At 43.9% G+C, this 16,918-nt stretch overlaps 1 protein-coding gene across 2 annotated transcripts in view; it reads right to left on the bottom strand.

The window, feature by feature from the left end:
* The window catches only part of TTI1 (TELO2 interacting protein 1), a 53,169-nt gene that overhangs the window by 35,972 nt on the left and 279 nt on the right, over positions 1 to 16,918 (bottom strand). The window contains exons 1-5 of one of the 2 annotated variants that reach the window (XM_067468296.1): positions 16,726 to 16,744; positions 11,369 to 13,713; positions 8,144 to 8,347; positions 5,232 to 5,368; positions 2,168 to 2,308 (exon numbers count right to left, since the gene is read on the bottom strand). In XM_067468296.1, coding sequence (XP_067324397.1) covers positions 2,168 to 2,308; positions 5,232 to 5,368; positions 8,144 to 8,347; positions 11,369 to 13,664 — 2,778 coding nt within the window. In that variant the 5' untranslated portion in view covers positions 13,665 to 13,713; positions 16,726 to 16,744. Of the gene's footprint in view, positions 1 to 2,167; positions 2,309 to 5,231; positions 5,369 to 8,143; positions 8,348 to 11,368; positions 13,714 to 16,725; positions 16,745 to 16,918 lie in introns of those variants that run through there. The other variant, XM_060771812.2, reaches the window with a different exon arrangement.

Here is a 16,918-nt window from a genome sequence, read left to right as displayed (position 1 = left end):
AAGGCACTCTCAGCACTTTCCTCCAACACCACAGCTCAAAAGCATCGATCTTCCTTCGCTCAGCCTTCCCTAAGGTCCAGCTCTCACATCCGTAGGTTACATCCGTAGGCAATGGATCTTTGTTGCCAGTCTGAAGTCTCTACTCTTGACTATTTTATCGAGATTGGACATTGCTCTCCTCCCAAGAAGGAAGCGTCTTCTGATTTCCTGGCCACAGTCTGCGTCTGCACTCATCTTTGCGCCTAGAAATACAAACCCTGTCACGGCCTCCACGTTTTCTCCCTCTATTTCCCAGTTGTCAATCATTCTTGTTGCCATAATCTTGGTTTTTTTGATGTTTAGCTGCAACCCAGCTTTTGCGCTTTCTTCTTTCACCTTGATTAGAAGGCTCCTCAGCTCCTCCTCGCTTTTGGCCATCAGGTGCTTACCTACAAAGCCCTAAACGGTTTGGGACCTGCCTACCTGCGTGACCGCATCTCCGTGTACGAACCCGCACGTTCCCTCCAATCATCTGGAGAGGCCCTGCTCACGATCCCACCTGCGTCGCACGCGGTTGGTGAGGACGAGGGGCAGGGCCTTCTCTGTGGTAGCCCCTCAACTCTGGAACTCTCTCCCCAAGGATATCAGACAAGTCCCAACGCTGGCTGTCTTTAGGAAGAGCCTGAAGACCTGGCTGTTCCACTGTGCCTTTCCAGAATAGGAAACTCCTGGCCTCAAGTCCCAAATGCACTTTGTTAGAGAATCAGGATTGTCTGCACATTGCACCTACCCCCAACATCCTTCACAATTTACCTGTCAAGCTCAGTACTTTTAATTTCGTCCATTACATTTGGCCCGGCCTTTCATTTTAATTGTGTCATGATGTTATTGTTTATTGACTTGCTTGATGGTTTATTATTTGCTTATGAGTTTATTGTGTATGTGTATGTTATTGTTGGTGGTGGCCTTGGCCATTGTAAGCCGCATCGAGTCCTTTGGGAGATTTTGCGGGGTATAAATAAAGTTAATAATAATAATAATAAAGTGCTGTTTGTGTTCAATTCTGTTTTAATGATTGCATATTTGTATATTTTAAATAGTATACTAATGCTTTTATGCCAAGCTGCTTTGAATCCCCTTTGGGGAGACAAAGCAGGGTATAAATAAACACAATAATAGTAATAGTAATAATAATCATAATAAATATTATTAATGATTAATAATATTATATTGTTATATTATTATATTTTTATATTATTATTACTAATAGTAATTAATAATAATTATTTATCTATCTATTTATTTATTTATTTATTATAATAGTAATAATAATAACATGGCTGTGGCTCACAAATGGAACTCTGAAAAAGGAGACAAAGGAGGGCCTGATTCTTTCAGCCCAAGAACAAGCCATTAGAACCAAGGCCATCAAAGCCAGAAATGAAAAGTCGACAACAGATCCCAAGTGTAGACTCTGCAAAGAAGCGGATGAAATGATAGATCACATCCTCAGCTGCTGCAAGAAGATCGCACAGACAGACTACAAGCAGAGGCACAACACCGTTGCTCAGGCGATTCATTGGAACTTGTGCCACAAACACCATCTGGCTGCAACAAAGAACTGGTGGGATCATAAGCCGGAAAAAGTTACAGAGAATGAACACGCCAAACTCCTCTGGGACTTCTGGATTCAGACAGACAGAGTTTTGGAGTACAAGACTCCTGACCTCACAATCGTGTTAAAAAAGAAAGTATGGATTGTCAATGTCGCAATCCCAGGTGACAGCAGGATTGAAGAGAAACAACTGGAAAAGCTGACAAGATATGAGGATTTAAAGATCAAACTGCAAAGACCCTGGCACAAGCCAGTCAAGGGGGTCCCAGTGGTGATCGGCACACTGGGTGCAGTGCCTCAAGACCTTGACATGCACTTAAACACAATCAGCACTGACAAGATTACCACCTGCCAGCTGCAAAAAGCCACCTTACTGGGATCTGCACGCATCATTCGCCAATACATCACACAGTCCTAGACACTTGGGAAGGGTCCGATGTGTGATCCAATTCAACAGCCAGCAGAGTGTCTGCTGTGAACTCATCTTGTGGTATTTCAAATAATAATAATAATAATAATAATAATAATAATAATAATAATAATAAGTCTATCTGATGAGCCTTACTTACTTACCCTAAAGGCTCGGAGTACGGCCAGGGGGTCATCATTAGTGAGCCGGTTAACGAGAGGAGGCCACGTCCGATGCGCTAAAGGAAGGAGGATGTCTTCATGAGCGCCGAGTGCCGCCACACATAATTCCAGAACATCCAGAACCTGCAAAGCGCAAAGAGAGACAGAAAACAGGCAGATTAGGAATTATCTAGACTGCTTTGAGCCACAATTCAAAGTGTGGTGAGGACCTATCAACCCCATGAATCCAGATCACAGGTTAGGCTTCTCTCTGAGTCAAATGCTCCTGGTTCGAAAGTGTTATTTACTGTTTAACTGTTCAATCCTCACTTTGAAAGTAGCTGTTCTACTCCAGAAACTTCATTTCTGAGACTGCCATAAATTACGTTGAATTGGTTGAGACCCAATAATGAGATAATCATTGGAAAACTAGAGCAAAGTGTGCTGCAGGATGATGTCTCTCCCACAACAACCAAGTTATGGCAATTTAATAAACATTCTCTGCGTTTTTATGATAGAACCAATTAGGAAATGACATTTATAACCCAGGAACAAAACTGGTGTTACATAGCGCTATGTATGCAGGTTGCTCAATGATAACATAAACAGAATGGAAAGTAATATATGTATTTTTTTTAAAAAAAATACACATCTGTATTCCAGATGCCACTACAGCAATACAGCTGAAAACCTACCGCACATATAAAAACACTAGCCATCCCCTGCCACGCAGTGCTGTGGCCCACATGGGGTTGTGTGGGAGGTTTGGCCCAATTCTATTTGTGGGGTTCAGAATGCTCTGTGAATGTAGGCGAACTATAAATCCCAGCAACTACAACTCCCAAATGCCAAGATTCTATTTTCCCCAAACTCCACCACTATTCACATTTGGGCATATTGAGTATTCGTGTAGAGTTTGGTCCAGATCCATCATTGTTTGAGTCCACAGTGATCTCTGGATGTAGTTGAACTACAACTCCAAAACAAAGGACACTGTCCACCAAACCCTTCCAGAATTTTCTATTGATCATGGGAATTCTGTGTGCAAAGTTTGGTTCAATTCAATTGTTGGTGGAGTTCAGAATGCTCTTTGATTGTAGGTGAACTATAAATCCCAGCAACTACAACTCCCAAATATCAAGGTCTATTTTCCCCAGACTCCACCAGTGTTCATATTTGGGCATATTGAGTATTTGTGTAGAGTTTGGTCCAGATCCATCATTGTTTGAGTGCACAGTGATCTCTGGATGTAGGTGAACTACAACTCCAGAACCAAAGGACACTGTCCACCAAACCCTTCCAGTATTTTCTGTTGGTCATGGGAGTTCTGTGTGCCAAGTTTGGTTCAATTCCATTGTTGGTGGGGTTCAGAATGCTCTTTGATTGTAGGTGAACTACAAATCCCAGCGACTACAACTCCCAAATGACAAAAGCAATCCATTCTAACATTTAGGAAACGGGTGAAGACGTGGCTGTTGAGTCAGGCCTTCGAGGAATGAGACACCACCATAGGACTCTGGATGGAAGTGGATATAGATCCATCTTATTAGGACGACTGACCACTGTAGTTTTATATTTAGTGTATTTTAAAGTTAATGTGTATTTTGTGATATATGATATTTTAATGAATGTATATGTTTTTATGGCTGTAAACCGGGCTGAGTCCCTCGACGAGGTTGAGAAGCTCGGTATACAAAACTGTGAAATAAATAAATAATAAAATATTTGAGTGAAGGACATACATTGGGTTGATAGGTGTCTTGTGTCCAAATGTGGTGTCAATTCCCCCAGTGGTTTTTGAGTTCTGTTAATCTCACAAATGAACATTACATTTTTATTTATATTTATATTTATATTTATATCTGTATCTATCTATCTATCTATCTATCTATCTATCTATCTATCTATCTATCTATCTATCTATCTATCTATCTATATAATGCTCTGTGCATAATGAGTACCTTAAAAACAAAAGAACCAATGAACGAAATCGCACCAAACCTGGCAACAAAATGTCTCACTATACAAGGAGTGACCATCACTTTAAAAATTATGATTTTGTCATAATTGCTGGGATTTATAGTTCACCTATAATCAAAGAGCATTCTGAACTCCACCAACAATGGATTTGAACCAAACTTGGCATACAGAACTCCCATGACCAACAGGAAATACTGAAAGGGTTTGGTGGGCACTGACCTTGAATTCTGGAATTGTAGTTCACCTCCATCCAGAGAACACTGTGGACTCAGACAATGATGGATCTGGACCAAGCTTGACAGGAATACTCAATATGCTCAAATGTGAACACAGATGGAGTTTGGGGAAAATAGATCTTGACATTTGGGAGTTGTAGTAACTGGGATTTATAGTTTACCTATAATCAAAGAGCATTCCAGACCCCACCGATGGAATTGGGCCAAACTTCCCACACAGAACCCCCATGACCAACAGAAAATTCTGTGTTTTCTGGTGGTCTTTGGTGACCCTTCAAGACCCCTGATGACCCTCCCCCCCCCCCCGGGTCTTGACTTCTGAGGTTGAAAAATGCTGCATTAAGGCAATCCAGTCCAACTCCCTTCACTAGGGCAAGAAAACATAATCAAAGTCCTCCTGACAAAGGGCCATCCAGCCATTCCCACAGACACATATATACGCATATGACAGATGCAGTATCAAAGATTTGGAAGGGACCCCTAAAGAAGGACAATGATATATTGCATGTTCCAGACTAGGCAAACCAGACACTCTCCACATCAACACTGACAAAGAAACCAACAAAGAAACCAACACTTTCTCATTACTTTATGATCACCAGACTGGGCCACAGCAACGCCTGGCAGGGTACAGCTAGTAGATAAATAAAATGGGAAAACATACAAACAAAATTAACAAACACAAATATTAGTCTATGAACCCCATTTATTACTCTATGAACAGATGCTAGGTGGCCATCTGTCAGGAGGGCTTGGATGGTGTCTTCCTACCTGGCGGAATGGGGTTGGACTGGATGGTCTTTGGGGGTCCCTTCCAATTCTATAATTCTATGATTTGCTCCAGCGAGTACCTTCAGTCGGACGCGGAGGCTCTTCCCGGAGAGTAAGTGGATGCATCTCTCCATGATGTCTTTGGCCGTCTGGGCACGAAGCGGCAACCGGCTCTGCTCCTCACGGGCCTCAAACTCGGCATCCGGCGGCGGCAATTCTATGAAATTAAAAAAGGGCAGAGGGCTGACCACTGTGGCCACCGGTCACCTTCCAAGGAAAGGGCTTCTCTTGCTGAACTGCACCACTTATGTCTAGTTTTAAGCCCACTGTTGCACTCTAGCACTGAAACACTTTTTCACCCAGCACCGCACCAGAGTCCGGTAATACTATCTAAAATGTTCATTATGGAAAGCAGGTACAAGGGATAGTAGAATAGAAAATACAAAATACAGTAGAGTCTCGCTTATCCAACATAAACAGGCTGGTGGAATATTGGATAAGTGAAAATGATTGATAATAAGGAGGGATTAAAGAAAAGCCAATTAAAAGTCATATTACGTTATGATTTTACAAATTAAGCACCAAAACATGTTTAATAACAAATCGACAGAAAAAGCAGTTTAATGCACGAAATGTGATGTGGTAATTACTGTATTTATGAATGTAGCACCAAAACATCGCGATGTGTTGAAATAGCTGTGGATCCAGGGGGGAGGCAGGTTGTGTTGGATAATACAAAACATTGGATGAGTGAAGGTTGAGTAATCCAATAATAGGAAATACAAAATAGTAATAATGGCAAAAATGGCAAAGTACATAAAGTCAAGAGAACCAGAAACCACAGCATTATTCAAACATGAATCCATAAACCAGAAAACAGGAGCTTCTTTCAAGGCAAACCCTTACAGGAGTCGCCTGCGGGCTGATATGGGCGGGATATAAATAATGTAAATAAATAATAAATAAAAGACATGAGGCAGAACAGGAAACTTCAATCATAAACTTGAGAGCCAAGACAGGAAAATCATTCTTTAGCAACATTGTCGCCTCTGAGGGGCTTGAAGCCAGACTACTTAATTTAAGCCCATCCAGACACCCATGACATCATGCCGAACACACCTGGACTTCGAGGGTCTTCTCACGGATTCTGTGAGAATATCTAGTTAGTCTGTTTTTTTTTAAACTCACTCTGTTCTCAGGCCTAATCTAGTTTCCCAGGAAAACTCCCCATCAGAGCAGTTTACAAGATATATATGAATACAATATATTATATTATTAGCATACTACAATATCAGTATTAAATATTACTATATTGTACTACAATAATGATGATGATAATAATAATTTAATTATATTCTGCTCTATCTCCCCAGAGGAACTCAGGACGGATTCAAACATAAAAGGCAAACATTCAATGTCCGAAGACAACAACGATACATCCATAATAACAAAATGTATACAACCCAACATATTAACAAACTAAAATTAAATATACCATTATATTGTAATATTATTAGTAATATTACATGTAATATAAGTATTTATCATAATAACATATTATTATTAGTAGTATTATATTGCATTACACCAGTGTTTCTCAACCTTCCTAATGCCACGACCACTTAATACAGTTCCTCATGTTATGGTGACCCCCAACTATACAATTATTTTTGTTGCTACTTCATAACTGTAATTTTGCTGCTGTTATGAATTCTAATGTAAATATCTGATATGCAGGATGTATTTTCATGCACTGGACCAAATTTGGCACAAATACCCAATACACCCAAATTTGAATATTGGTACGAGTTGTAGTTGCTGGGATATATTAGGGTTCACCTACAATCAAAGAGCATTCTGAACTCCGCCAACGATGGAATTGAACCCAACGTGGCACACCGAACTCCCATGACCACCAGAAAATACTGAAAGGGTTTGGTGGGCATTGACCTTGAATTTTGGAATTGTAGTTCACCTACATCTAGAGAGCACTGTGGACTCAAAAAATGATGGATCTGGACCAAACTTGGCACGAATACGCAATATGCCCAAATATAAACACAGAAGGAGTTTGGGGAAAATAGACCTTGACATTTGGGAGTTGTAGTTACTAGAATTTATAGTTCACCTACAATCAAAGAGCATTCTGAACCCCACCAACGATAGAATTGTCCAAACTTCCCACACAGAACCCCCATGACCAACAGAAAATACTGTGTTTTCTGATGCTCTTTGGTGACCCTTGACACCCCCTTGCAACCCCCACAGGGGTCCCGACCCCCAGGTTGAGAACTACTGCATTACATTATATAATAATAATAATAATAATAATAATAATAATAATAAACCTTTATTTATACCCCGCTACCATCTCCTGGAGGACTCGGTGCGGCTTACAAGAGGCCGAGCCCAAATACATCAATAAAAACAACACAGCAATACAGACAATAAATAAACTCATAAACAAAGCAATAAACAGTAATAATAACACCACGATGCGTTAAAAACCTATGGCAGGGCCAAATGCAATAATTAAAATTTTGAAATACTGGGCATGACCAGGTGACATATAACTAGGATGAATATTATATGTATATACATTATATTATATTATTAGAATAACACAGGAAACAAGGTGGAACTGTCTTCTGCCCCCCTCCATGTTTATTCACATGGACAAAGAAAGACAATTTTAAATCTCTCATATAGGGACATCATGTGAGTTGATATAACTTGATCGCATTGTACATATGTTCTTCTGAACTACGAAGAGTAAACTACTTGTTCTTTATTGATTATCTACGTGGCATATTTTATTTCTCTGGCAAGGCTGTGTGTGAGTTGATCAAGCACCACAAAATGCACAAAATCCTATTTGCAAAAGGTGATGGTTGAAGGGCAGCTCCATTAGTTTTACTGTGGATTCATTAGCATGCAGGACATACAGCCTTACGCCCAACCATAGACTGGGAAGCTTTGAGGCATTACTGACCTTGCTCCTCATCCTCTGACTCAGAGAGGTCACCCTCTGCAACCCGCTTCTGCTTGACATGTTCCTGGAAAAACTCCTCCATTTCCATTGCTGTTGGGGGCTGCAGGGCGGGGGGTTTCTCATGTGGATGGGTGGCCTCCAGCCAAGGTCCAACTTCTGGCTCCCTGGCCTTCAGTGCTGGAGGCTCCACTTTGGACCAAGAAGCTGTAAACAGAGAGGAGGGAAAGATCTTGGAGTCCTCGTGGACAACAAGTTAAACATGAGCTAACAATGTGATGTGGTGGCAAAAAAAGCCAATGGGATTTTGGCCTGCATCAATAGGAGCCTAGTGTCTAGATCCAGGGAAGTCATGCTCCCCATGCTCTATTCTTCCTTGGTCAGACCACCCCTGGAATATTGTGTCCATTCTGGGCACCACAATTCAAGAGAGACATTGACAAGCTGGAATGTGTCCAGAGGAGGGCAACTAAAATGATCAAGGGGTCACTATGAGGAGCGGCTTAAGGAGCTGGGCATATTTAGCCTGAAGAAGAGAAGGATGAGAGGAGATATGATAGCCATGTATAAATATGTGAGAGGAAGCCACAGGGAGGAGGAGGGAGCAAGCTTGTTCTCTGCTTCCCTGGAGACTAGGATTCCATCTGAACATGAGGAAGAACTTCCTGACTGTGAGAGCCGTTCAGCGGTGGAACTCTCTGCCCCGGAGTGTGGTGGAGGCTCCTTCTCTGGAAGCTTTTAAACAGAGGCTGGATGGCCACCTGTCAGGGGTGATTTGAATGCAATATTCCTGCTTCTTAGCAGAATGGGGTTGGACTGGATGGCCCACGAGGTCTCTCCCAACTCTTTGATTCTATGATGGCCTCAACCAGGCCCAAAGCAGGCAGGTTTGCAACTGATATCTCCATTTTAAAGAGAAGAGACCTCAAGGGCTATCCAGGAAGGCACAATCAAAGCCCTCCCAACAGATGGCCATCCAAACTCTAAACCTCCACTGAAAGGCAGAAGATCCACATTCGAACAGCAATAATGCTCAGGAAATTATTCCTAATGTTTACATTTTCCTGCAATTTGAATCCACTGCTCTGTTTCCTAGTCTCTGGAGCAGCAGAGAACAAACTTGACTCCTAATCACTGTGCCAAACTTTCCTATATTTAGGCAAGACTCGGTCTCTTCTCTTGCCCTTCTTTTCCCAAACACAATGTTTCCAGACCTGTGGTCATTTTGGTAGCCCTGCTTTGGTGCCCAGAACTGGACACAGGGCTACTATTCCAGGTGAGTTCTGACCAAAGCAAAATAGAGGAGGACTATGATGTCTCTCCAACTGACGCAGTCTTTTTCTATGAGGTGTGTTAGAGTTTGTTATAGTACCTGGCAGAATAATAGTTAATTGAAAAGTTAATTGTAATGAATTACAATTACAATAACTAATAATTATAAGTATAATGATTAATAACTGTAAAGTTAATTGTAATTAAGCAGAACTTAAGTTCTGAGTAAATCACAGAGTAATGAATGGAACCTGTAAGCAATAAAAAATAGATTGCAGTAGAGATGAAGTAATGCAGAAGGTGATTGATTAAAGGGAATGTAAATTAAGCAAGCAACCACGACATGTGGGCTTCCCAGTGAGAGAAAATTTTGATGTGTGAAGGAGTTTGATTTAATGCTGTGAACTTGTGGATCAAATATTGCATAGATTTTAAATGCTGTATGTTATTGTTACTGTAACTGTTTATTGTGTATTTTTATTTTTGAGTTTTATTTTAACTGTTTGTATTGATTATTTGTTATCGCCTTTGTTTACTAATGTGCTGTGGGTGTTGTAACTCAGCGTCCTGGCAGTGTACCTACTAGTGGGTGTAGGAGAAGGAGCAATGCAGAGTTGGAGGAGGAACAGCGTCAGCTGAAACGCATTCGGGATGTTATTATGGCGCCCAGTGATTCTGAGGACTTTGCAGGGTTTGGACCCGAAGACTTAGAGGAACTGGATTACAGGGGAGTAAAACATTTTGCCAGTGAGACTGACAGTGATGAAGAAGTAATGAGCAAACGTCTTAAAGACGTAGCTGACAATTGCAGTTCGGATGAACAGGGATCCAATGATGGGGATATGGAAGAGGGGCTGGACTGGACTCAGGTTAGGGAAATTCAGGACATATGCACACAGCCCACATCTAGTGATGAATTCGAGGCATTTCATGATACATGGCAGGCAGGTACTTCTCGGGAGGATTCTGGACAAGATCAACGTTGGCAGCGCTGGCAAGGTAATGAGGCCACAGCTGAGGATAATGATCCAGGTGTAAGTGATGAGAGCCAATCCAGCGATAGCGACTGCTGATAAAATGAGGGCTTTGGGATGGGTAGATTTGCAGAGGACAAAGCGTTGTATCGGGTGTTTTGTGCTGCCTTACCTCCGTTTGGGTCCTGGGAATACAGCTATCATGTCTTTGTGTGCCTCGACTCTGGGTTGGACTACATGAGTGACTTCGTCTTGCCCCCTGACTACGGAACGTCTCTGGACCACGCCATTTGCCTTCTGGACTTTGTTTGCTGCCTTTCTCCGTGTTTGACCTAAGACTGTTTGACTACGCTATTGCCATCTCCAGTTTTGCTCCTGTTTTCCTTTTTGAGAAACTAAGTTCTGGGATATCCGTTTGTTTACGTGCTTGAAGGCTTTTGTGTTGCTAATCGGTACTGCAGTTTAAGTTCTGTTAGCTTTGTTAAAGACCTATTAAAGACTTTGTTAACCCCTTACTAGCTGTGTTGGACAATCTTTGGGCTCTGAGTCACAACAGTGGGCTTGGCCTCATGTAAGCCGCACCGAATCCCTTGGGGAGATGGTAGCGGGGTACAAATAAATTTTATTATTATTATTATTACTGAGTAAAAGGTAAAGGTCTCCTCCTGACATTAAGTCTAGTTGTGTCTGACTCTGGGGGTTGTTGCTCATATCCATTTCTAAACCAAAGAGCTGGCGTTGTCCGTAGACATCTCTAAGGTCATGTAGCCAGCATGACTGCATGGAGTGCCGCTACCTTCCCACAGAAGCGGTGCATCTTAATCTACTCATACTTCCATGTTTTCAAACTGATACGTTACCGGCTGTTAAGAATGGTGGGAGTTGAAGTCCAAAACACCTGGAAGGCCCAAGTTTGTCCATGCCTGGTCTACACACATCCACACCCTCCCCACCTTTATGTAGAGTCCCCGTGCTCGGCTACCTAGCATCTGCATCAGTGTGTGCATGACTCCAAGGAATGACGACACCCGGTCAGTGTGGCACTGGTCCAGCTTGGCCAGAATGTCCTGGAACACGTCCTGGACCAAAGGCAGCACGTTGGCATCCGAGTGCCGGAGCATGGCCTCCAAGACCTGCAAGGCATGGGGCTCGTGGGCTACGTGTCGCAGGCGCAGGGAAATCCCATCCACCAAGTAGTCCGCGTTCTGGTTGATCAATTCGGGGACAGACCCATAGCCACAGGCACAGCAGATCTCAGACAAGGTCCTTCTCGCCGCCTGGCCGATGAGCAGCATGGGGTCTCCGGCCTTTTCCAGAACTGGGTACAAAGCGGAAAGCAACAGCAAGCGGAAATCCCTCTTGAGCGCTTGGGCAAAGCAGCCGATGCCTTCCAGCTGGATGCAGATTTGCCAGATGTTGCTATTCATGGAATGGATGGTTGGCTTCGGGTCGGACAGAGGAAGAGCTTGGCTGTGCGGTTCAGAGGCGACGGCAAGAAGACCTGAATATTTCACAGCCGGTTCAGTATCGGTCTCGTCAACCTCGACGGTGGTGATCAGATGCCAGTTTGCTTGGTCCACATACTCTTCCAAAATGGACGCTACGACTTCCTTGAGATCCTCGGCACTCGGTCCCGTTTCCCGTTCCTGGAGGGCACGCACTTCCAACCCTGCAGCTCCGGCAACCAGTTGGTTGACCACCAAGGCAGCCTGCTTTCGGTACAAAGCCGATTCTCCGTAGAGATCCATGAAATGGTCCACAAGCAAATAGATGTTCCCATAGTAGCCAAGAACCCGGCAGATGTGTTGAAGCAGAGGGAGGATCCGATCGTCAGTGAAGAACCGGAAGTACTTCCTCTGGACGCCATCCTTGGCTGGTTCTTCCAGACCTCCTGAGCCATGACACTTCTCCTCCACGATCTTCACGTCTTTCACATCCAGCTCCAGGACTTGCACTAAAGCTTTGGAGAGACGCTGGAGATGGGACGCCGAGTTGAGGACGGTGCTCACCTTGGGCCCCAGCAGCTTCAAATAGCCAAGCAGTAGGTTCAAGGTTGACATCTTGCCCTGGTCATCCTGGGAGTTCATTAAGCGAGGAAGAGCCGTGGCCAAGGAATGAAGGTCTTCTGCAAGAACGTCAGTGAGCTGCCTGTTGTCGGCCACCATCCCTTGAGCTGCGATGTTCTTAAGGACCTCGTTGCTCTGATCCTGGATTTCGGATCTTTCATCGTTTACGAAGCTCACCAACGCCTTCAAAAGCTCACCAACAGATTCTGCCAACGAATGGCTGCACGTCCACATCAAGAGGCGAACCATCTCAACCAGTTCCTTCCTCGCTTTCCAGTGCGGATGGACGGACACGGAAGCAACCACCTTCTTGATAAGGATGGAGAGTTTGGCCGCGGTGCTTTTGCTCCATTCGGGGTCTCTGTGCACCACAAGCTGGGATATCCTGCTCTCCTCCAAGGCTGGCTTCTTCTTCTTCACCTCCTCCTTCTCCTCTTCTGCTGGGATTTGTTTCAGCTCTTCGTCCGCCATGACCAAAGCGATTGCTCGAGAGAAGACCCTCAGGGCCGAGACGACCACTGCGTGACCTTGCTTTGTATCTCCGGTAATGATTTGGGAAAGAGAGATGGAGATCCCAGGGAGGAAAGAGGCAAAGAGGTCCCCGCAGCGCCTCCTGTCCTCCTCGTCTAAAGGTCTGTGGAACTCCTGGCAGTCGCACTGCAAAAGGAGAGCCTGCAGGCATTTCAAGGCTTCGAGCTTGACGTGCCTGGCTTTCTCCCGCTCCGCTAAGGATAGAAGCAAGGATACAGAGAAGCCCAAGTGTGGAAGGGCGGAAGGCTGGTACAAGGACATGACCACGTCGCCATACGCCGAATGCAGCAAAGCCAGGATGGCCTGGATCACCGAGTGCTTCAGTTCCTCAGACAAAGAGGCCACTTGGTTCGGGGCGGACGGAGAGGCCAGGCACAGGCAGAGTTCGGAGAAGAGTTCGAGGAGGAGGTCGGGCTTCTTCACGCAAGTGGAAGACAACAGGAAGGCCATGCATTGCACCACGCTCTGGACCAGGCGCTCCCGCTTGGGGCCCGGGGCCTTGAGGGCGAACCTCAGCGGGAAGAGGACGTACTCCTGCAGCTCCTGCAAGGCCGAGTCGCTGACCCTCCGAAGCTGGGCCTGCAGCTCCTCCACTGTCTCTACCGTCTGTGTTTTGGTCAGTTGGACGCAGACAGGACGCAAGGCTCCAAAGGCCTCCTGTGGGGTGTCAAAGACGGCCATGGCCTCGGACCGGTCACTCGTCTCTTACGCTTCTTCACAGGTCATCATTCTGTGGGTGGAAAAGGAGAAAGATCCATAAGAGCACAACTACGCCTCGGGTATTGCAACGTTACCATCTCTGATTTCAATCACTGTATCCAGACAGTTCTAATGATATTGGGTTGTTGTAGGTTTTTCCGGGCTATATGGCCATGTTCTGGAGGCAATTTTTCTTGCCTCCAGAACATGGTCATATAGCCCGGAAAAACCTACAACAACCCAGTGATTCCGGCCATGAAAGCCTTCGACAATACATCTAATTATATTATTATTATTATTATTATTATTATTATTATTATTATTATTAGCTGTACCCACCATGCGTTCCTGTGGCTAACCTTCCCTGCCTCTTTCCTTCCTTCCCTTTTTTCTTTCTTTCTTTCTCTTCTTCCTTCCTTCTCTTCTTCTTCCTTTCCATTCCCCCTCCCACCTTTTTTCCCGCTTCCTCTTTCTCCCTTTTCTTCCTTCTCTACTATTCTTGGACTGCTACTCCCAGCAGCCCTCCTGACCAATCTATCCACCTACCAGCCCGGGTCGGAGTGAGCTTCCGACCAATTGTGTAGCTTGTTGTCGACCTGTGCAACCTGAAAGACGGTTGCATCTGTAAAGTAAGAAAATTAGGTACCTATATTATGAGGCAGTGTGGATATCCAGCTGCCTACCCTGGATGGCGCTCTGCTGACGATGGAGGCCCAGGTCTCCGCCGTGAGCAGAACTGCCTTCTTTCACCTGCAGCAGGCTAGACGGCTGGCCCCCGACCTGTCCAGGGATGACCTAGCTACGGTGATCCAGGCCACCGTCATCTCAAGACTAGACTACTGTTACGCCCTCTACATTGGCTTTCCTCTGTCGGTGATCTAGAAGCTGAAGTTGGTGCAAAATGCAGCTGCTCGGCTTCTTGCGGGAATTCCGATGAGATGACACATAACACCAATCTTACTACAGCTGCATTGGTTACCAATTGAGCACCGGATCACTTTCAAAGTGATGGTACTCACCTTTAAGGCCTTGCATGGTCCTGACCTCTGAAGATCACCTGGGAAGGAGCATTGTAGCGCACCCAAATACCTGGGAGTCATTCTGGACCATGCTCTGACCTACAAGAAGCACTGCCTGAATATCAAGCAAAAAGTGGGTGCTAGAAACAATATCGTACGAAAGCTGACTGGCACAACCTGGGGACCACAACCAGATACAGTGAAGACATCTGCCCTTGCGCTGTGCTACTCTGCTGCTGAGTACGCATGCCCAGTGTGGAACACATTTCACCACACTAAAACAGTGGATGTGGCTCTTAATGAGACATGCCGTATTATCACGGGGTGTCTGCGCCCTACACCACTGGAGAAATTACACCGTTTAGCCGGTATTGCACCACCTGACATCCGCCGGGAAGTAGCAGCCAATAGTGAAAGGACCAAGGCAGAGACATCTCCAGCTCATCCCTTGTTTGGGTATCAGCCAGCATGTCAACGACTTAAATCTAGAAATAGTTTTCTAAGATCTACACTCGCTGGAACACCTCAGCAAGCGAGAGTCCAAAAGTGGCAGGCTCAAACCCAGAACCTCAATCAATGGCTGATACCAAATGAGAGACTCCCTCCTGGGCACACAGAAGACTGGGCAACTTGGAAGGCGCTGAACAGACCACGAGATGCAGAGCCAACCTTGAGAAATGGGGCCACAAAGTGGACTCCTCGATATGTAAATGTGGAGAGGAGCAAACCACTGACCACCTTCTGCAATGCAACCTGAGCCCTGCCACATGCACAATGGAGGACCTTCTTGCAGCAACACCGGAAGCACTCCAAGGGGCCAGATACTGGTCAAAAGACATTTCATCAACTACCAAACTCACAAAATTTGTATTTTGTCTGTTTGTTTTTCTTTGTTGTGTGAGAAATGTAATATAATTGATTGGTTGCCCTGACACGACAAACAAACAATTATTTTTATTATTGTTATCATTAATGTACAGTATGTCACAGCAAACGAGATATATATGCTGGATTTCGTATCACAAAATCACAAGTCGAACACTTCCCAAGCATCTAGGACTGTGTGATTTTTTATTATTATTATTACTACTATTATTACTACTACTACTACTACTACTACTACTTGCTGCACCCACCATGCATTGCTGTGGCTAACCTTCCCTCCCTCTTTCCTTCCTTCTTTCCCTTTTTTCTTTCTTCCTTTCTCTTTTTCTTCCCTTCCATTCCCCCACCTTTTCTTTCCCTTCCTCTTTCATCCTTTTCTACCTATTCTTGGATTGCAACTCCCAGCATTCCTCCTGATCCATCTAGCTACCTACCTACCTATCTCTACTTAATCTATCTGGAGGATTGCTGGGAGTTGCAATCCTCCAGATAGATAGATTAGGTAGAGATAGGATTAAAACAGGATTAAAGATATTTTCAAAAACCCCAGCTAAAAACCATTAAAACAAATGCAAATATCAAAGTAGAATTAAACATGCAAATGATTAAAATCACTTGAAACACTTTGAAATGTGTTGTTGTTGTTGTTGTTGTTAAAAACAGTTAAGATAATTAAAAAATATCACCTGATGCATTCTTACAAACATAATTCTTTAAAACTCTTCAATAACAACAACAACATGGAAACAACAACAACAACATGAAGAAACAACAACAACAACAACAACATGAAGAAACAACAACAACATTAAGAAACAACAACAATAACAATATGAAGAAACAACAACAACATGAAGAAACAACAAAAACATGAAGAAACAAAAACATGAAGTAACAACAAAATGAAGAAACAACAATAACAATATGAAGAAACAACAACAACAATAACGTGAAGAAAAACTCCTTAAGCTCAGAAAGTTACTTTTTGGAGATTTTCTGACATACCAGGCAAGTAACTTTTCCAAGCTCTGAGTATAAATTCTCTGTGTGTCTATCTATCTTTCTATTTTTACTTCCCCAAAATATCCCTGAGATCCCAGTAACCTCCCAATCCTCCCAGTTAAAGAGCCCAGTTCCACCTTGAAACCAGAGGAGAAACAACATGAAACAACAACAACAACAACGTGAAGAAAAACTCCTAAAGCTCAGAAAGTTACTTTTTGGAGACTTTCTGACAATCCAGGCTAGTAACTTTTCCAAGCTCTGAGTATAAGTTCTCTGTGTGTCATCTATCTTTCTATTCTTACTTCCCCAAAATATCCCTGAGATCCC

The sequence above is a fragment of the Anolis sagrei genome, chromosome 4 (genome assembly GCF_037176765.1).
Source record: "Anolis sagrei isolate rAnoSag1 chromosome 4, rAnoSag1.mat, whole genome shotgun sequence".
NCBI lineage: Eukaryota > Metazoa > Chordata > Lepidosauria > Squamata > Dactyloidae > Anolis > Anolis sagrei.
Note: the sequence above shows the minus strand (reverse complement) of the source record. Positions and strands in the feature narration are given on the sequence as shown.